Genomic DNA, 21,678 nt, shown 5'->3' with positions numbered 1-21,678 from the left:
GTCACCAGCCAACTCTCCCTACAGAAGATAAAAACGATAATAAGAAATGGTATAAAAAATATTTAGGGGAAGAAAACCACTGTGAATTACAAGACTCACTTGGATGTGCTGACAGGTTTGGGATCAAAATTTCCTTCTGGATCCACTGAAGTCTGCTTTTCCAAAGTTGACATAATTCGTGTATCTAAATAATCAGGGGGTAAGGCACCAGCTATAGCACTTAGACAAGGCAAAGCCATTCGAAAGAGCTCTGGGTCATACTTCTGCAGGAGAGATAGGAACTGGTTGGAAAACCCAACAGAAAAACATGCAAAATGTTAGTGAAATCCAAGCAGCCATAGCCATATACAAATATTAGAAGATGCAAACAAACAGTAAGTCACATTTAAAATTCAAACATAGAGCAAAATTATTGTTGCATGACATGTATTTTCCATTACATCAACATGATATATTCTTAAGACTACTCAGATTGACATAAGAGTGTGCTGACACTTTGTATGTGTATGCAATGAGTTCAACTCGAGCTTTCTTCAGGCCATGAAGGCCTGTACATGGAGGATGAAGGATTGTCTGACTAGTTAAAAAGCATGATAATCTGTAAAACACTGCCTTAGTTCTCAAATTACTAATTCCTGCAGAATTAGCAGAAGCCATTGCCATTTTCCCTCTTTTTCACCCTGCACTGTTTAATTTTAAAATATGCTCATTAAAGGAAATTTTGATTCACTGTAGCAAATTAATTTCATTATTTTTGATAACATCAAACCTGTAAATAGTTTAGAACAAAAAGAATGGTGGAGAATACTGTAGGTCAGCAGATCAGATTTACACAACTCTCACTAACCACCACTGGGCTAACAACCATTTACAGAAAAATAAAAATGTTGTTATAGAGAGCCACCAGTACTGGCAGAAACATATCATGTTAATTTATCTGTTAAAATCTAAGATTCACTAATTGGAAACATTTGATTGCGCCAGGCACTCCTGACACTCTTCGCACTTGTGAAAGGACTAAGAGAGGGGTAAACGTTATTAAAATAAAATAAAAATAAAGTTTAAAAAGCCATTTCAGAGTAATGCATAGACCATTTTTATTCCATATTATAAATCAGAATGCCTAGTGGAGCAATCATCTAAATCTTTAGCTTAGAAAGAGAACATAAATTCAGTGAGACACAATGAATAGGATTTTTGACAACAATAAATGTAAATTTATTCTGCATATACTGACAATTTGATAAGCAAGTACATATATTTATTAAAATTAATTTTATGTCAGTAAAAAGTAATTTGAAATGTTTAGTACAGCCAAGATAGGAGAGCAGACAACTGCAGACAACTGGCATGTTAGTGCAGGGAGAACTAAACATTATGGGTGTATGTGTGTATGTATATATATATATATACATACACGCACACACGTACATATCTCCTCATTAATAGTGTAAAGCTTACGAGTATATCAAGCAAAGATGTGAAATTTCATTGGCTTGGAGAGAATCTTTCAAGATTCAGTGTTCAATTTTTCACTTCATTAAAAGCATTTATTACTGTATCTCCCATATTAGATGAAACGACCATTAAAACAGGAATTTTCTCATCTAGGCACAGTAAATTATCCCTGTAATGCTTTTATACCCACCCCATAATGTAATGTGAATTGCAGCCATTACCTTATGAGACAAGGAATCAAATATTCCCCAGAAAAGTTTTTCAGTTAAATGTAACTCCTCTTCTGCTGCAATTCCATAGCTTCCCATTCCTGAAGGCAGACAGTAATATTTCCAGCACTGCTCATAGTGATTTGTCAGAAGCTAGATTTTCAAGAAATAAAAATGCATGTGAAACATTGCTGTTTAACAAAATAAAACACTGCTACCCTAAACAGTTACAGGAGTAGTATTATTCATGTCTGTCTCTTCATTTCCAATGGCTCAGAATAATGTTCTTTTTTTCCTTCTTTTTCTTTTTGAAAGAGCAGCAGAGCCAATATTCTGAAAGTATAAAGCCTGTATTATCTCCAGCTCCAGCTGTGGGATTTTCAATGATTACTGGGAGTAGCAAACTTTCAGAATTGTCACCATGGGAGTACAGACTAGCTCACAGGACAAAAACACAGACAATGAAATGGGTATAAGGCCAGACATGGAGGTTCTCATGAAAAGTTTTACAAATTCACATTGATTTAACTCCTGTCATTTGTAGTTGCTTTAGTGTTACTCTAAACACTGCAAAAGACACGTGCAGTACACTGTCTTGGCTCAGCTCTGGAAAAATTGACAGAAAAAAACTATCATACAGGAAATCTGTACAGTTAAAGAGCTAGTATAGATGATTATGTATTTGCACTTTCCATGTAATTTCAAATTTCTACCAGCTTCTTCTGTAGAACTAAAGATTCTTATCCCATAGAAATTTGAAAAATCACATTTAGTATTAGATTGGAATCTTGACATTTTATTTTTTATTACAATTCTGTGTAAGAAAGGATATATATATATATATATATATTTATATATATATATTTATATATATACATAGTTAAAAACCAGACTGAACACTCCCTCTACACCAGACTTTTAATCAAAAATTAATGATGCTCCAGAGTATGTTTGTGAATATGGCAGTTCTGCTTTAAAATACGATAAAATTACAATTCTTTCAGAAAAAGATGCAGACTGTAGATCAGGCTGTTTTATCCCAAAAAAAGGTGAAACAAGACAGAATAGTTCTAAATAAGATTCATTTACCATCTAACAATTGTAATTCTATTTTTACAGAACAAAAGAAAAAGAAAACAAAAGAAAAACTAGAAAAAAACTAGATAAAGCTTCAGTTACAGATTACTCAAAAATAAAAGTGAATTTTCTTCCCTCCATCTTGTCTCAGATTTCACTCAAAATTTGTTCCTGGACCATGCATCTCACCAAGAGTTATTTTAGTTCATATAGCAGAAGAAGAAATCTCAAGATAACACTGACATTTAAATTGGTACATTGAAATACTCTTTTGCTGAAGCAGCAGGAAAGTCAACAGCTCACTATACAAAATATCATAATCACCTTACTTTTTGCATTAAGCATGATTTCAAAAATATTGCAAACATTACATTTAATTTGAAACACTACAAAACAATAACATTATTTTCAATTCAGAAGTAATTTTACATTGCTTTAGCCTTCCCACTGTGCTCTTAAAAACAAGAAAACAATATTTTCTTTTCAAGTTTTATGCTGGATGCATGTACAGAAAAGAAAGTATTTACCTTGAGAGGCATTTTACAGTATTCATTGAGCAGGGGCACATCAAAAACCAGCCTTCTCAGCAGCTGTTGTAGCATAGAGGGACGCAAATGGCTGTAATTTTAAAAAATAGATGTTATCAGCAAAATTCATACAGTTCAATGTACATGAAATAAAAATTGAAGTCAATTTACATATTGGGAGACAAAACACTCATTAAAAATATTGTGAAAAAACAGTGTTAGGTGCTTAAGGAATCTCACTATCCAAGGATATAGCACAGAACGTTGTGCTACTTCTAAAGCCTCTTAAGTGAACAGAAAAATCTACATTTCAGTTCTTGAGATAACACTGGTCATTTATTTTATGTAGGAATAAAATTGTCTTAGGTCTACACTTCAGGAAACAAAAGAAGCTGTTAAAATACCTATCCTGCAGCAAAGAAATGAATTTGTACCCAGGAATCATACGTACTGGCAAATAGCAAGCAGGCATTCCTCAATAGCATCTCTCTGAGCTTTGGTGAGGGACCGTCCCTTGGATAACCGATATATGGTGTGAAGCATGGAGTCAACCAGAGAGGCATGATGCTCTGTTCCAGAAAAGAGGGGAGCACACCTCTTGAGCAGTGGAAACACAGCTGAGCAAATGTATCTATTTAGTGCAAGAGCTGCCTCTGTGGTGCTTAGAGAAACCTGTATGAAGGAGCAAATGAGCATTAGTGTCACACTGGATAAAGGTCACTAAATATGAAGGCTATAAAATATAAAAAAAATGTAGTAGTCCTTAAGTCTCTGAGTGGCTGGATGCTAATGATGTTTCCAGTATATACACAATGACTAAAGTAATTTCTTTTTCAGCTAGAGAAAATTCAAACCATCCCTTTATGTTGCATCCTTTGCACCCCTGCACTCTGAACAAATAGCAGCAGAAATTAGTATGTAGCCTCTATTTTGAAACAAGTTAGAAAACCCCACTAAGCTTTAAATAAGACTCAGCATCTCAATTTCTTCACACACCTGGATTTTCACTGTAATTATTGAAAACAAATGTGAAATAAAAACAATCATCAGGCCTATTGCAGTATACTCAATGTACTTATTGAATTACTGTAAAGCCTGCATCAAAAGATTTTAAACTACTTTTACACTTTGTAGACTGAATGCTTAAATCAAACTTATGTACTATAAATTAATAGTGAATTAATATTGATTTTCTTTTATAGTGAGCCTACAATGCCTTTTATGAAAGGCTGTTTTTACTTGAAATTCCAGTTTTCTTATACTTACAGAGCCACTATATCCAACCATTTCCTCTAAACTCAATAGTGAAATACGTACTGTATCCAATGAGGCAGAAGCTCTTAAATCTGGTAAAAATCCAACTTCCAGTAGGTGAAGGAGGAAGCTTTGGTCCTTAATACCATAGACACGGTCCAAGAAGAGTACCATGGGTGCTTTATGATCAGGACAGAAACTGGCAGACATATCTGGCTCATTTACTGTGCCATCTACACAAACATACAATGCACTTTTTAATAGTAGATAACCGATAAAATGAGAAACACCAAGGTAATGAAACCCATCACAATTACATTTAATATGTAAAATCACATACTCAAAGAAAACCACATTCTTCTGTTTTGTTCTATGCTGAAAAATAATCAGTTAGAACAGAAATTTTTTATTCTTTAGAAACCCCTATTATTTTGCAATTTAATTATTTTTCACTCTTAAATGAAAGCTTAGAAGTTAATGGTAAAATATTCTACAGATGACTGGATAATGCAGAAATACAAAGGGACTGAGCCAAGCTTAAATATTTCACCTAAGGAGATAATGTCTCTAAAGCCACTGCTGGAGACAAAGTATTGGCCCATTGGTGTGATCCTTTAAAGTGTTTCTTACATTCTTACATTCTCTGCTCTACAGGAGCAAGTATCTGTGCCACTAGAGCAGCTCTAATCGATACAGATCTAATAAAAATTTGAACAGTTCTCTGCTTACATTCAACTAACAAAACTGCTCTGTTTTTCATTTGAAGACCAATGTGGCAAAGGACTTTCACAAAAAATAAATGGTCTAATAAAAGTATGAAGTTACCTTTGTTAACTGTGGACAACTTTAGCGGTATACTTATAATCCCCACCAAATCTTCAGTTGGCACTAGGGATCGAAGAATTGACCTGATTCGGATGGCTTCCCCTTTTCCACTTTGAATAAGCTGTTAGAAAAATTTGTCAGTTAACAAATTTAGTATTGAGGACATAAGAAAGTTTTCCTCAAAATATTTGTATTAATATGATTTTTTTTCAAACACACACAAGAAGAAAATGTACAGAAATTCAATTTCTCCAAGAATGAATTCACACAAAAAGCAGCCCTCTATCACATTCTTATAAAAATGATTTTATGGCTTTCTAGAGAATAATAAAGGGTCAATTTCAGAAGTTATTATACTGGTCACTTAATTGTGCAACACTTGAAGTTCATATTTGCTTTGATTTCATAGTAATGTAAAAATTACCAAAATTTTAGATAAATAGAAAAGCATAAAGGAATCAAATGACCATGGTTCTTTATAAACATCTTGCAGCTTGTGTCTACTTAGATACAGCGAGAAACCGTAAAGCCTACCGTTTGAAGGGAAGAAGGCTTTGAATAGAGAAAGGTTTAGTGAGACATGTTTACAAATTGTTTACAATTATGTTTAGAAATCTCCTTACATTTTCTGAGCAAGTGGTAGAATGAACTTACATGCATTTCTGGTGCACAGCGTCCAAGCAAATCTATGAGAGCTGAGTAAAATGACATGATTGCATTTCCCATGTGCACAGTCTCCTCTTCATCTTCCTCCTCATCACTAAAAAGTTAAAAATAACAGTAAGCATTTTTGATAATCTACATTTTATAGCTCTTCTCTGGAGCTAGATATATGATCCAGAAACGATTCACCAGACATAATCATCCCTTTGGCTCCAGACTAAAGGATTTTTGTCCCTAGGGTAAGCATGCAGGCTAACTATAATAGCTGACTTCACATGAGCCTTCTACCTTCCTCTTTTACTTCAGCTTAACTTTAGCTTCATTCCACAGCAGTCTTCTCATTTGTTTTGTCCTTCGGGGTTTTTCTCTCTGTAACTCGTATTCCACTTTTATCTAGCTAATGCTTTATGAATACCATACGACAACTGCTTGTGGACATGAATCTCTAATTCTCCCTGCTTGTCTAATGCCTTACACAACACATACTTATTATCCACATACTGCAAGCATGATTGAACCAGCTATTAAATAGTCATTTGCCAAACAAGCATTCACATTTACTTACCCTTCTCTTTTATATGCCTGGGAAGGAAGGTCACGACTAGGATTCTCTGAGATCCTGATGGCTTCCTGCATGGCAGCCAGCAAACCATTTCCTCCTTCTCCCCTAAGGTCTGGCCCAAAGCATTCTGGCCGTCGAATGAGGAGCTTGACAACAACACTTGCATTTTCCTCAACACTTTCACCTGAGGACCAAAAAGCACTACACATATTTTCTCCTGAAAGGTATTCTTAAGTCAGAAGAAAGTTGCATTTTCCCCTAATTGTTGCAAAATAGAAATCAAGTCCTCATCCTAAGGCAACAGAACAGAGATTCCTCTGCAGTCCATGGTGCAGACCATGGTGAGGCAGCTGTGACCCTGCAGCCCATGGAGCTCCACAGGGATGCAGAGATCTACCTACAGCCCATGGATGTCTACAGGGATGCAGAGATCCACCTGTAGCCCATGGAGCTCCACAGGGATGCAGAGATCCACCTGCAGCCCATGGATGTCCACAGGGATGCAGAGATCCATGGAGGAGGCCCCATAGAGGAGACCTGCACTGCAGCACAGGGATGCCTGAGAGGAGGCTGTGAACCCCTGGGAGACCTGTGCTGGAAAAGGCTCGTGGCAGAGTCACCTGCAGACCTGTGGAGAGTGGAGCCCACATTGGTCAGGTTTCCTGGTAGGGGAACTCACATTGGAGCAGCCTGTCCTGGAAGGACTGCACCCCATGGAAAAATGCCCCACACTGCAGCAGTTTGTGGAGAATTTTTGCCTATGGGATGGACTCACATTGGAGAAGGTTGTGGAAGATTGTCTCCCACGGGAGGGACCACATGCTAGAGCAGGGGAAAGACTTGTCTCACACACAAGTGACAAGAATATATTGATGTAACCCCTATTCCTGGTCTTCCTGTTCCAAGGAATTCCTAACATAATTCACTACCATGGCTGCAGGATAATCTACTCAATTATGTGATTTGCAAAAAAATAAAATTAAGAAAAAAATACAGCTAACTATGAAGATTCAAAAAAAAATTATGATAATAAGCATACACCAATAGTTTTGTGTTTGTAATGAGGAGAGTATGCATTAACATCTCTTCAGATTTAACATATTTTGATGGTTAGGAAATTGATTTAAAGGAAACCTTTTGATGGAATCTGGATGCCAAGAAATTAGACTTACTGTTAGCAAAAACTGCAAATCGTAAGAATGACAGGTAACGTTCACCCTCTATTGGGTTCCATCCAATGTCTGGATATCCTTTAGCCAGCAATACTGGACAGCTCTGCAGGCCACAACCTGCCAGGTAGGTAACAACCTGCAATACAGAAGTAATAATTTATTCATATGCTTAGAAATATGTTTCTAAAAATAGCTACAAACCAGAACGAGAATAGTAATTTTTTTCAAGATTTTTTATATTCTTTTATATTTATATTTATTCTTATATATATATATATATATATATTTATATTCTTTTATATATATATTTATATTTATATTATTTTTTTATATTCTTCTCTTCTATTTATATTTTTATATTTTATATTTTTTATATTCTGATTCTTAGGCAATTAACCTAAGAATCTAACAATATAGCTCATTATTTTATCAGTCATAGGGTTTTTTTTAATGAAAAAAGGTTAGCACTCTCTGTTTCTGAAGATATCTAATTATACGATGACACAAAAATACAACAACATGAACAAATGTGGAATGTGAAAAATAGAATAAAATCTTGTATAATCCACATCTTTTTGACAGTACATACACGACAACCGTAATACTGAACAGCTTTAAAATCAGATCAATAACCATGTATGGTTTATTTGCTAAAATAGCAAAATAAAGATTGCATAAAAAGTTTATATAGTGTAATTTTCATTTTAATTTTAATGGATATGAAAACCATCACAATTTTTCAGAAGAATGATAAATATCAATGAACAGCTTTAAGAGTCTGAAATCAGAAAGACTAAAAAATTTTAGTAAAACAAAAATTTCTAACACAACATTTCTTATCAAAAGGATTATCTTTAATTAAGAGAAATAGTTAAGAAATTATGATTAATTTTTTTATTATATTAAACTGAATTTCAGAAATATATGCAGAATAATTTCCTCTTTCATCTAAAAGGAAATTTGCAGATAAGTGTGCATTTCAAATAAAATAAATAATCATATGGTTGTGCAAAGGACAACACATGAGCATGATTATAGCACTTAAAATGGGTAATGACCATGAAGAATCTTCTGTGAACTTGTAAAAAAAGATACAAATTATAATTTCTCAAAATGGCAGGCAGTCAAAAGAGATGGCAAAAGGGAGATAGATGAAGAGATTATATTTAGTCATTATCTAGTGTCCTAAGAGAGAAAAAGTTGTGAATTTAGGAAGAATTATATGTCAGGTGATACAGTACACAAATTGCCTCCAAAAGGCTGCAACAGTGGTAAAATGGGTTGATGTGGAAAACTTGTTTATTGCAGTACGAAGTAAGGAGGTTACTCAGAGCACTCTGAGGAAAAAGTATATAATTCCTAACAGGACGATAGTTTTCAAGCATTTATTCAGAAGATAAAGTGAATACATTCTTGTGTTCCAGTCACTAGTGTTGTATCCCAAGGATGGAAGTCAGTGCCATTTAATTTTTTATTAATGACAGGACAGAGTGCACTCAGCAATTTTGCAGGTGATAGAGAATTGCTAATACTTCTCAAGAGCATATTGCCTGGTAACTATATTGCTGTGCTGCCTCACACCCTTTCCATTAATATTCCTGCCTGTCTTCCCCCAGCTCTCACTGTAATATGCCCATTTATTTCAATTTCACAACTTTTCCTCTCCCACACCACGTACTAATCACAAACAGTCCCACAAGTTCCACTGTCATCTCAGGATCCTGTCATCGTGCACAGAGACTTCCCCTGTGCTAAGCTATCATTTAGGTGTTTAACTACTCTCTCCGTTTATATTAAACCCTGCTTTCTGTTTTCTGCACCCCAATGTTCTGCTAGCATGTCTAACTTCCTTTATCTGCTTTCCTCCTCTTCTGACTGTGCACTTCCATCTCTAAATCTGTTTTCCTCCTATGATATACAACTTTTATGTCATTTTTTATATTTTAACGTATTTCCCAGTTCATCCTGCCTCTCCTCACATTTTTCTTTATTCCTAACTATTGCCAATGACTTGAGTTCTGGATTCAGTCTCCCATTGACCCTACCCTTAAAATCCTGTTTCACCTTTCATCTTGAAATACCTGTCCTTCAATTCTCTCATTCTAACCTCCATGCTCGTAAATCTCTATGATTTAAGCCAAAAGACCTGTGTCCTTTTCTCAATATTCTCTTCTTAATTCTCAATTTTATCGTCCCCAAAAAACACTTCTTGATATTCCTGTTTCATGTCTTTTTCTTGTTTTCCTTTCTACATGATAACAATAGTAAAAGGATGCAGAAAATAGAAATAAATCTCTTTTTGCTCTGCCTCCTGATAAGCATAAGGCAAAATCAGGGAAAATACTGCTCAATCAACCTCACCTTGAAACAGCACGTAACTAGAGTGGGTATTTTTGAGGACAACATATTCAAAACTACTATGATTAAGCTTGCCTTTTTAAACCCTTTCAGCACAAGTACAGCATTTAATAAATGGGTAAATAGGTGAGAGTGGCCACCTTATCAAGGTCTGGCTCCTCCAGTGCAAGTGCAAGCTCGTTGTTGTCCATCACAGAGGCTGCTGCCACATCGAGTGGTGTCGAACCCCTCATTGAAGGAAACGCTGCAGAAAAAGTTAATACATAATGATTAAAGGGAGTTTGCAGTAATCACATTCACACAGCAGATGGCAGCAATCACGCTGGAATCTAGAACGCAAATATATTCATGGAACATTTTAGGGCAGTTCTTCATCCAAGAACAAGAGTCAACTCTTTTAATAATGTAGAAATGCTGAAATTTTTTTTTCTGGCTTCACATCCATATCTGTAAGCATACTCAAACGCAGTGGTTTTAAATACAGGTATACAGATGAAAAATAAAATCAGTATTATTATAGCAAATTGGAGGAATACTATTTCCTTAGGAGACCAACATGTTAGCTACATAATTCTGCACAGCCTTATCAAGTCAAGATTTTAAAACATGCCTATCTTTAGCAAAAAGAGACATTTCAAGCTTCAATTAGTGTTTTTTTTTCTTTAATATTTTCCATTTGTCTGTGTTTTTTGTGGCCAAATGCACACATGAACAGCTAAATAACTGTGAAATCACTGGCTATCCTGCCTTGAAATATCTTATTATTATAACCATCTATCCAGCTAATAAATTTTTCCTGTGTTACAAAATTTAATGCACATGCATTAAAAAACTGAGTCAGTGTTCAAAAGAGAAATATGAAATTTACTTCAGTAGCCTAAATTGCAGAGGGAAGGAAATTTAAACCAGATGAAACAGGCAAGCACCATAAGGAGTCTATATAATCTTAGATTTCAAACCACAACTATTTTGAACGGAAAAATGCCAAACCATGTGTTTAATACTAAATTTTTCAAGGTGTTTAAAAACACAGATTCAGACTATTCTGTTCCTAATATAATTCATAGACACATTAGCCTGAAACAAAAATGAAAAAAAAAAAACGAAAAATATTTAAAGGTGAAACCACAAGGTGGTTTAAGCATGTCTCAGCCTGCTATACAAATTAGACACCAGTCTTGTGATATCACAGTTGCTCCTACTCTTGCTTTTAGGTGTTGCAGCTACATGGCATACCCAGTCCGACACTGCTGTTTTCCAGTAAGTAGCTGAGATGCTCAAACATGGCCTTTTGGTTTTGCCGGCTAATGCGGCAGAAGTAGCACAGGAACCGACAGCAGCTTGCCACCATCTTCGGGAAAGCGATCTGCTGAAGAAGAAAGTTGACAAAGCAGTGAAATATGTTAATTACCAATCTGTTCTAGTTCTTCCTGCACTCCTCACAAGGAAAGTACAGTGAAGTTACCAAGGTGATAAGCAACTGACAGTTACTTTGGAAAGGACTCACATTTCCTTTTAACTCTCACATTCATTAGGCCATTAAAGTGTTGAAAACTCATTTTTCAGAGAACTGTAGGTGACATACCAGTTTGAACTGACAAGTTTTACCATTCCCACCACTCCTTCAGAGACAGTATATGTCTCAATACAGCCTCATGATTAACCATTTATTCCAAGAAGCTGGAGATCCAGCTTAAAGAATCTGCTGCCACAACCTAGAAAAATGCCCAATTCCTAAGCCACAGACTACATTTCATGACTGCTCATTCCATCTCTTGAAGCTACAACACTGAACAGAAAGAAATATTCATGAGGTACCTACAGTCTACACACAATTAATAAAAACAGAGATATAAAATAGGTTATTTTGGGTGGCCAAGCTGTTTCATGACACAACACCAGGTTATTAAATAGTGTTCTAAGTCTGCATTTCCTTTGAAGGATATCATGGTAATTTCTGTAAAGCATTTTTGTAGATCTGTGTTATTAAAATTTTCTAGGAAAACATTTTAAATAAAATTAGAAGGCATTGGGGGTTGCCATTGTTGTGGGTTTCAGGGTTTTTTTAATCACCTTTGGCTCTATGTACAAGTTATAGCAAAAACAGGGTGTTGTAGTACCTATAAATTAGCAAAGTAATAATAAAAATAATTTTATAATTAATTGTAACCTGCCTTGAAATGCAACAGAAATACTAAAACCGGTATGTGAATACTTTATAAAACTGCAATGGTATAGGCAGATTCAATGTATAAGCATTTAGGAGAACTATTGATTCAAGAGGCAAAGAGTGGTGCAGATGCACATAGAAGACAATCAAGTTACAAAAAATTGAAAGACCAAGAAAAGATAAGCAAAAGGTAGGATACTGGACTGAAAATTGTTCCAAATACAAAAGAAAGATGAGTGGCCAGGCGAAAGGAAATTAGATAGGAATACTGGGATCAGAGGAGACATCTCTTTTTGGGATGGAGGCAACAGGACAAAAACATGAGGCATGAGCAAAGAGAAGATAGAAAATATGCACATTTCCCTTCTCACTTTCTTTAGAAGTGAAAATTTTCAGTTAGGCTTCTCAAAATTTATGCCACTCTGCCTTTAAAATAACATGTATATATATATTCCAGCATGGCACAGAGAAAAGGGAGAACACAACACTGCAAGAAAATTTTTGCTTAATTCAAGTACATGAATTTGAGCATTAAAATATAAACTGGGTTTAGTCTCTTATTATAATTTATTGGTAGTAACACTTCATTTAAGATGAAGAGGTAAATTCTCCTACCAGAGCTACACCTTCAATAAATGTAGTTAAAGTCTATATTTAATAAAAAAAACATTTTACTATCCTATTAAAAGAAAAATAAAACACCTAAAATATCTCAGGTTTTAAAAATCAAGGCTCAGCTACTGGGCTTCTCCCGCTAGTAAAAAAAAAGTATTCTACTTTTTTCATTAAGGAATACTTTCATTTGGACAAGCAAAATCTAGCTTACATAGCTTATATTTTTGTTCACTTATTAAACATCCTAATATATTTTTGGGAAGGTTCAAAATGCAAAACACATAACAAATTGTGGTGAAATTACCTGAGATTTGTCTCCTCCAAGCACATTCACCATCACATCCATAACAGTCTCATGCATGCCCAAGACTCTCATTAAGTTAGGATGCTGATAAAACACCTTGTTGTTCATTATATCCCTAAAATGGAAGAAAAGACAATTTGCTTTTAAGCAACCCCAAATTAATTTACGTTGAAGCATTGAGATTTCAGAAGTATGCATTCATTGTATTAACACAATTTAAAATTCTTAGAATTCAACATAATACAAAAGCATGTGCGAACAAAATGTTTCACATTTCAATATGTTGTCATTCCTCTAATTCTTGTAGATTCTTCATAAGAAGAATATTAACCTCAAAATTATTTTGAGATGGTAATTCTTCATCTCTAAATTGCTCCTACCATCTGTTCTGTTTAAATTTAAAAAGAAAAATCTGCGATGATCTAAGTGAAAAAGAATATGTTTTGTTAGGTTTTAAGTTGAGAACAGAGTTCAAGAAAATGAAATCTAATCAATCATATTTCTGCAGTAAACTCTTAATAATTTCCTCAGATCACAAAGTAAAGATAATAAATAGACTTAGTCTTTAAGGTAATCCATTATATGTATTTCATCACTATTTTCAAATTCTGTCAGAAGTGGCATACAGGTCCATTATGAAGGACTATTTTAACTTTTTCACCTGCCCACCATTCTCTCAACATTTTCTAGAATCTGCTGTATTGGTTTCATAACCCAGAATACAATTTATGTGTTTCAAAATAGTCCAGGGACTTGATTTCAACAGAATCCAGGGATTTCTGACATTTTAGGACAACCTTTTAAAAACACATGGCAAATAACAGGTATCATTCCTGCATTAAAGAAATACAGAAAACTGAGAATGGATGAGTCTCAATAGAGCAACTCTTGAAAGGTGCTTATATCCATACCATCTTTAGGCAAATTTATCCTTTATCCCTCATATAATTCTCAGCAAATTTACAAAACCAGCATCAAGGACAAATTGGGTAATACTGTTGCACACTGCCTAATGAGTCCTTGTCATGAACAGATCAATTCATATAAAGAGATTAGTCTTTGCAATTTATACAAGAACAGTATAAATTTTACATTGAAATAGTAAAAATAATGGAACTTTCTTACAATTGTTGTAAGGGAGAGAATTTTTTTAATATTCCCAAAAAAGACAAATAAATATTGTTCTCAGGTAACAATACTATAATTCTCTCTCTAAATGCACCATTTTAATTGAAATAATTTATTTTCTGTGTTCTCTTTTCCTTCCAACATTAGATGGCCCAACCATCATTCAGTCACACAAGAGGAATAACAAACATGAAAGAATGCACTGCAATACCACTGCACAACGGAGGTCATTTTATAGCAGAGATGCAGAAAATATTCTCACATCATCTGGTGCTATATAAAAGAAATGTCTTCTGAATTTCCAATTGAAAAGACACCAGCAAGTTTATCCACTCATACATGAAATAATAAATGGGCTTTAAGTTTGGGGAAAATGCAGTATAGGTAGACACCAGCAAAAATTCTAGTGATCTTTTTCTCCAGAGCTGCTAAAACTTGTACTTTGATTAAGGTTTAAGCGTCAGGCTTAACTGTAGTAAAAGGAGTCAATTTTCTTTAGATAATGCTTTAGTTCACAGAAACTTTGACCCTTCTGATACTGTTAGAGTGATAGCTGGAGCCACCTTGGAAATATATGTGAAAGTGTAAATCACTAGTACATATTTACACTTCAGTACAGCACTAATTTTCATTTAGGAACAAAAATTGGAGGATTTACTAAGATAACACAAGCTTCACACCAACTTAAAAACAAAATTCCATTAATTCCATACCCTAATCCATTGATCATTAGCAACTCCTCCTCTTTTCCCATTCTCACACTGAGCAGTGAGCGAATCTGGCCCAGTGCTGCAAGCAGATTAATGGTGTCCTTGACAGAGGCAGCACTAATGGTGTATGCTTTCCTCAGGGCTTGCAGGAGCTCCCCAATGCTGTCATACTGCCGACGGAGGAGGCTGTACATAATCCGAACTAATTCGGGATCTTGGATCTGATCTTCCTGGGACCAGCGCACCATTGTCTGCGATATGAGCTCTTTCAGTGTAGCTAAAAGCAAAATACATTACATGTTACTAGCTCTTGCAACAGAAAACATCAAAAACATGTATTATTGTAAAATATGTAACAGGAGACAACAAAGAGGTTGTAAAAACCACAAGGAGATTGAACAGATTTTTTGAATTGGAAAAGCAACTTTCAGATTTTTCAAGATAAATGTAATGTTCTTGAGAGATAGAAAACAATAAACATCTACTTAGAGTTCAAGTCCATACCAGCACTGTTTAAAATGAAAATCTTTAATTTGACCACAATTTTGAGAATCATCCTTGTAAAGTACATGTTACATTACACTTTCAATTTATTCCTTATTTCTAGATCAAGTCACTGTCACTTGGTAATGCGCTTTCTAAAAATATTGTATTGTTTGGAACAACAGAATAAAAATTGCTTGATGCGCCTGTATTGTAGACATTGCAAATTCAGTGATGCCGAAAACAGTTTTGCTGAGACCAAAGTTTAGGGAATTTACCTGAAAACCGGACACATGTTCCAGTCCTTGTTCCAACAAATGTTCATGCTTGATATCAAGTAGAACAGGAATAACCACCCTACCTCATAAAATAATGCAAATTTCTTTCTTCTATCACCAGCAAACATACCCCTTGACTTTCCCAAAGTTCTTCCAATGGCATGAACACTCCCACTTCCCATCACTAAAGTGTTTATAGATAGTGTAGATCCATTGGGGTTTGTGTGTACGCTATTCTTTCACTTGCTAACACTTTCTTAGCTTATTTAATATTGTATTTATGCAAACCTATTATTAATTCTGAGGTTCTGTTCCATAATTAGGCTTTCAACCTGTGGGAACAAATTCTGCACTTCACAGAGATAGCCCTACTCCTAGTGGCATGTCATGGCTTATCTCAGTTTTTACTTGATGGTTACAAAGTGCTATAATCATTATTAATAATTATTATTTGCCTCTATGGGTTTATTTTCAGAGTTCTAACTTGTTTTTAAATACAAAATTTATTGATTCATAATTAATACTAGGTTGAAATTGCTGGCATTCCTCACTTGGGTAAAAGATTGTTTGTGATAAGAAGTGAATATAAGCTTAGAGTAAAGGAAGATTTATTTGTAGCAAATAGTTCCTTCTTATGAATATTCACACAGTATGTGTGACTAAAACCAAGACACTCAGGCCAGAGATTTAAATCTTGGAAATACGTACACATCATGCACACCACTACACCTCTTCATGCACATAAGAGGATTGGGGATACCTCTGACTTCCATTTCCTTTAATCTCTGAATTCCAAATTTTCTGATGCATAAAGGGGAAGTGCACACATGGACTAAAAACCTCAGTGTCCAGCTACAGTCAAGTGTATAACATAATATATCTATATTATTTTTCATCATGCTTTGAATGACTTAATCCATATGCATATTTTTACTATGCATCACTCCAGGGCCACTCTTTAGGCCCAAGCCTAAAGAAATAATCTGAAATTTCTAGAAAAATAGACACTGTAGGATCATTTTCCAACCCACATTTCCTGTAACCCAAAGTTCTGGTACATGAAATAAGCGAACTGCTCTGTTCCAAGGACCAAACACCATGTGCCCTGAGGCCTTATGAGTGAATACTTCCTGACTCATGACAATAAAATCCGCATGAAACCTGGAGAAGAAATGATACTACCAGGTACTGAGTAGCTCCTGCTACTATTAAAGAGAAAGCAGATGCTAACAGATGAGTCACTGGAGAATGAAGCCCTGCTTCATGCAGCATATCAGATTGTTACAAGATTTAATGTACTTAAAACACATTAACAAGCTTAACAGATCAAAATATGCTTTCAGACCAGGCAAGCACTCTAAGGTGCTTTCCAGAGCAAGCAGATCATGTAAGAAGTGTCATGAGTTATAAAATAATTTTGCTGCCTAATCTCCACAAAACTCATAATTATTGAGCCTGAAATAAATTAACCATTCCACATCTGTACATGGGCCTATTGATAAACTTAACAACTTGGAAAAAAAAGAGAACTGTTACTGGTTGACCAACCTGAAGTCACTTGGAGAATCTTGCACATGATATCTGTATGGGTGTTAAAGAAATTTAGAGCTAGAGCCAGAGCCCCAGTCCTGATTCAGAAAGGCAAGAAGAAACCTCAAAAAAAAGTGTTCTAAAGGAAGACCTGGAGGAATTTGTCTTTTTGCCTTACTTGTTCCTTACCACCCCTAGTCACTACTAAGGTTTGAAAACTCATATCAACAGCAAAGCCAAAATTTGTGAGATTCATACCATACATCACCCTCACTGGGATGAATTCTCATACGGCATGTGAGCACAGTGGCAATGAGAATCAGGTGAGTTGTTCAAAGAGGCTCAACTAAAGGCTTGTGCAAATAGTCGAGGAATTGCAAGCACAGAACCAATCTCACCTGCACAGACCATGAACACCCCTTGCATCTTATGGAAGAGGGTATGAGAATGGATATGTACAGGAATACTGCTAAGAATAAGAAACACTCATGATTACAAGTGTTTTGTGGTGGTTATGTGCTTGTCTGTATTTGCTTCTATATGAAAAGGGAATAGAAGGAATGGAGATAAGCTCTACAGAAGAATTTTTACATTAAAAAAAACCCATAAAAATTAGATCTTCCCAAGTTTAGAATGCTTGAGTCTAGATTATTGTGCCATAATCAGCTTTTCACAGGTCTTTATAAAGAATATGTAAATTTTCAACCCCAGAGTTAACCCAGATCTGGATCTCAAATCTTCCACTCATTTTAATTTCTTGTTTAAAAATGCATCTGAGGTGTTCCATATACAGAATAATATTTCTAAGAGGCAGAAGAAACTTAAACAGGCAGTGTCCTTCTTCAGCCCCTTATAAAATTTTATTAGAAAATACACTCCTTTTGACCGTGTAAAACTTTAACATTTGCACCATGAAAGCATTTATATGGAAAGAAAACTTACTAGGAGCTTTCTCTTCTTCTTCCTTAGGCTCCAATTTTTCTGCTTTTGGTGGACCTTTGATTTTGTACATTAATGAACGGAGTTTGCCAGTCAAGGAGGAATCTTCTTCTTCCTCTTCCTCTTCTTCTAGTGGAATACCTTAGCATAAAATAAAACTGGTTAGAAACAAAGCTTAATGTTTGAAGTTTAACTCCCTCAATGTTTAAACAATATTAAAATTGCTATAGGAATATTTATTTTTTTTCACCAGCAAATTTCATACAGGATAAAAGTAAGGCCAGCAGCTTCAACACACAGTACCAGAAGCATTCCTCAAATTATGTTCATTTCAGTATACATACTTCTTACACCCAGATTTATAGTATTCATTTTTCACTAATACGACCAAAGAGGTGGTACTTTTTTAAGAGTCTACTATGGCAATTAAGTACGACTCACAGCCATATTTGATTAAATATGTGATCCTTTGTTTCATATTGCAGAATGTAGGCTAAAGAAAGAAGTGTATGGCTGTATTTTACAATACAGTACAGTTTTTCAGTTGAGATATTTATCAGCCATAAACAAATATATTAACTGAATTTAAAGCTGTAAGAAGGCAGACATTCAGAGATTATGTGGATAATACATGCTTTTCATGAAAATTTATACAATGAGGCAGGATGTCATTTTACCAGGTGGTTTAATACCTGGTAAAATGACCAGTTTAATTCAGTTCAGTTCACTACACTGCTTCACAACCATTCAAAGTCTCTCACACCTCTTAGTGATCATCAGACAACGCATGTGTTATGTGCAGAAGCAAAGAGCTAAGCAGGCTCTCTCCAGATCAGAGATTGTGCCAAGCTGAAATGTAAGCTTTTGCAGTTTGCTTGTCAAAGAGAAATTGAGAAAAGGAAAATTCTTTCAGACAGGATACTAGACCTAGAACCTGAAGCAGGGGGGAAAAGAAGAAGCTGCAGTAGCTAAAACCGGTCCTAAACAGTTAACTAAGAAAGAAAATGGAACAGACACATGGTAACAAGCTGGAGAAACTTTGCTGCTGGCACCTACAAAAAGGGGAGGGATAATTATGACTAGGAGTGACTAAGTGATAAAATTCAAAGGCACTGAGAGGGAATGAAGGAAGTCAAAATTGAAACTGGACAGTACATACAGAATTTAAGAAATGGGATAAGTGGAACTGGCTTGGCAAAATGAAAAGTTAAGAAGGGATACAATCAGTCTGAAAGAAAGCAAGAACTGGAAATGTCACCAGCAATGACAGGAAAGAGAAAGCAGACAAGGATATTAAAGGAACAAATATCTGGCACTGAAATAAAACCTGGGTTCTGAACACAAGAGAAGGACACTGGGAGAGGAACTGTGACGAAGTTGAAATGGACAGAGAGAATGAAATGCACTGGTATCATGAGTTAAAACAATGTTTGACTGGGGTAGATGAGGTATGTAGACTCCTCCAGGTGGGGTCTCATCTACTCTTCCATGTCACTCATTCTGCATCATCTTAGAGTTGCAATCCATTCAGAAGCTGACTGTCTGCTGTTGCTACTGGCTAATTGCTTCCTTCAAGTGGCAGAGGTCTGTGCACTGTGATGGTTTCAACCCAGGTAACTGTCAGTTTGATATGATGCTACCAAACATGCTGTAATTTTCCTTGGTTTTTTATAAGCAAGAAATTGCACATAAAAAATATGATTGAGGACCATTATTTTGCTAGCAAAATTAACCACTCCCAATTACAACGTGCTAGGATTAAGACTGCCTGAGTAACTATTTGCTTATATTCATTATGAAGAAGCCTTTAATTACTTGATTGCATACATAGTTTTCCACTTAGATGGCAAAGTATACTTAGTGCTAAAAAGCTGATTAAACATTCCAAGCAGAACTCCTATTCATTTAATCTGCAGCTGTGATTGCTTAGTACTGATTTTCAGGACCAAGTCAGGACACAGATAATGATGAGCATTTATCCTCAGCAACCACCTCTGATAAATCTGTACAAAGTCATGAATATGGTTTTGCATAGAATCCAGAGGATCTTTAAACTATTTTAATAATGAGACAGTGTTTTGTCTAGAACTCTCGTTCAAAACACACATGTACAATGTAGTAAACAAATAATAAAAGTGTATCCCTAAAAAGCAAAATCTCAATGCATACAATAAATACTGTTATGAGGAATGATCAGGAGCTAAAATAACTCAATGATCATAGCAGCCCCAATGTTTTAAACTAAAATGAATTGATTGTGGAGTTAAGACATTTCCAAGTTGTAAGGCTTTCATAATGTCTATCCTGGAGTCTTAGAGTACTCTGTGCCGCCAAATGCACATTACCCTTGGAAACCAGAGGTCAGATCAAGGGCTAAGTGACTGAACAATGGAGGTGGCTCTAAAAATTTATTATAATAGATGTAATAAAAACAAAGAAAGAGGATCAAATAGGAGAATCCTAACTATTCACTTTAACACTTGAAAGAAAAATTATGGAATGAAAGAAACAGTTTTTGGTAAGCCCTCTGAAGAAATTATGAATAACAATTAACAGAGGATTGTGAAAAACAAGTAATGATAAACCAACTAAATTTCTGCCTTACAGACAGAAAGCTTGATTTTAAGGCTTTTAATACTGTCTTGTACAACACACTCAGAAGTAAACAGATGGACCACAGCTTAGATACCTGAAGACCTACTCATCTTTGGCTGAGGCTGAGGCTAAGGCTGAGGTAGTTGAAAAATTACAATTGACTTATCATGAAATCACAGCTTGCTGGTTGCTTGAGATTCTAAGAGGGTACTCAGATATAGCAGTGCAAAATAACATCAGAAGCCTTAACAATACAAGCACAGAATGGTATAGGAAGCACCATGCCTCCAAACAGAAAGCAGAAAGTAATTACAGGTGATTAAAAAGTACAATTCCATAAACCAGCTAACCCTGGTTTTAGGGATAACCAGCACAGAAAGATATATCAGATTGTGTTGGTAAACATTTGATAATGACCTCAGGCAAGAAGGTGGACGAGGAAGAACTAACCATTAGGAATATCATGCTCTTCCTGGGGAAGAGACTGAGATGCTGTCAACTCACTGTAATAACAAGTGGACAAGATGGGTGCCAAAAACCATAGAACTAAGCAATACACTGGAAGAGTAACTCTGAATATATCTACCAAGTAGGTCGATGGAAAAAGCTTGTTTATTTCAGTTTTAACTGCATAATTGCTGGCAATGAACAGTAATAATTAGATGACTCACTCTACAAATGTTAATAATTTCATGATTGTCTGAATTAGACTAAGATCTCAACAAACTCAATAAACTAACAAAAAAATAGACATAAAAAAAATCCACATAAAATTGTACAGGAAATCCAAATTAAATGAGTGGGAACAGTTCCAGTATGCA

At 35.3% G+C, this 21,678-nt stretch overlaps 1 protein-coding gene across 1 annotated transcript in view; it reads right to left on the bottom strand.

Annotated features, from left to right (window-relative positions):
* RYR3 (ryanodine receptor 3) overlaps positions 1–21,678 on the bottom strand; it is a 194,180-nt gene that overhangs the window by 71,598 nt on the left and 100,904 nt on the right. The window contains exons 38-51 of the mRNA XM_064713454.1: positions 18,266–18,403; positions 15,036–15,309; positions 13,195–13,309; positions 11,342–11,474; positions 10,246–10,349; positions 7,748–7,883; positions 6,579–6,759; positions 6,005–6,110; positions 5,351–5,471; positions 4,589–4,758; positions 3,723–3,943; positions 3,272–3,362; positions 1,680–1,820; positions 100–281 (exon numbers count right to left, since the gene is read on the bottom strand). Coding sequence (XP_064569524.1) covers positions 100–281; positions 1,680–1,820; positions 3,272–3,362; positions 3,723–3,943; positions 4,589–4,758; positions 5,351–5,471; positions 6,005–6,110; positions 6,579–6,759; positions 7,748–7,883; positions 10,246–10,349; positions 11,342–11,474; positions 13,195–13,309; positions 15,036–15,309; positions 18,266–18,403 — 2,113 coding nt within the window. The remainder of the gene's footprint in view (positions 1–99; positions 282–1,679; positions 1,821–3,271; positions 3,363–3,722; positions 3,944–4,588; positions 4,759–5,350; positions 5,472–6,004; positions 6,111–6,578; positions 6,760–7,747; positions 7,884–10,245; positions 10,350–11,341; positions 11,475–13,194; positions 13,310–15,035; positions 15,310–18,265; positions 18,404–21,678) is intronic.

Source organism: Zonotrichia leucophrys, chromosome 5 (assembly GCF_028769735.1).
Source record: "Zonotrichia leucophrys gambelii isolate GWCS_2022_RI chromosome 5, RI_Zleu_2.0, whole genome shotgun sequence".
Classification (NCBI taxonomy): domain Eukaryota; kingdom Metazoa; phylum Chordata; class Aves; order Passeriformes; family Passerellidae; genus Zonotrichia; species Zonotrichia leucophrys.
This window is presented reverse-complemented; position numbering and strand designations above follow the sequence as displayed.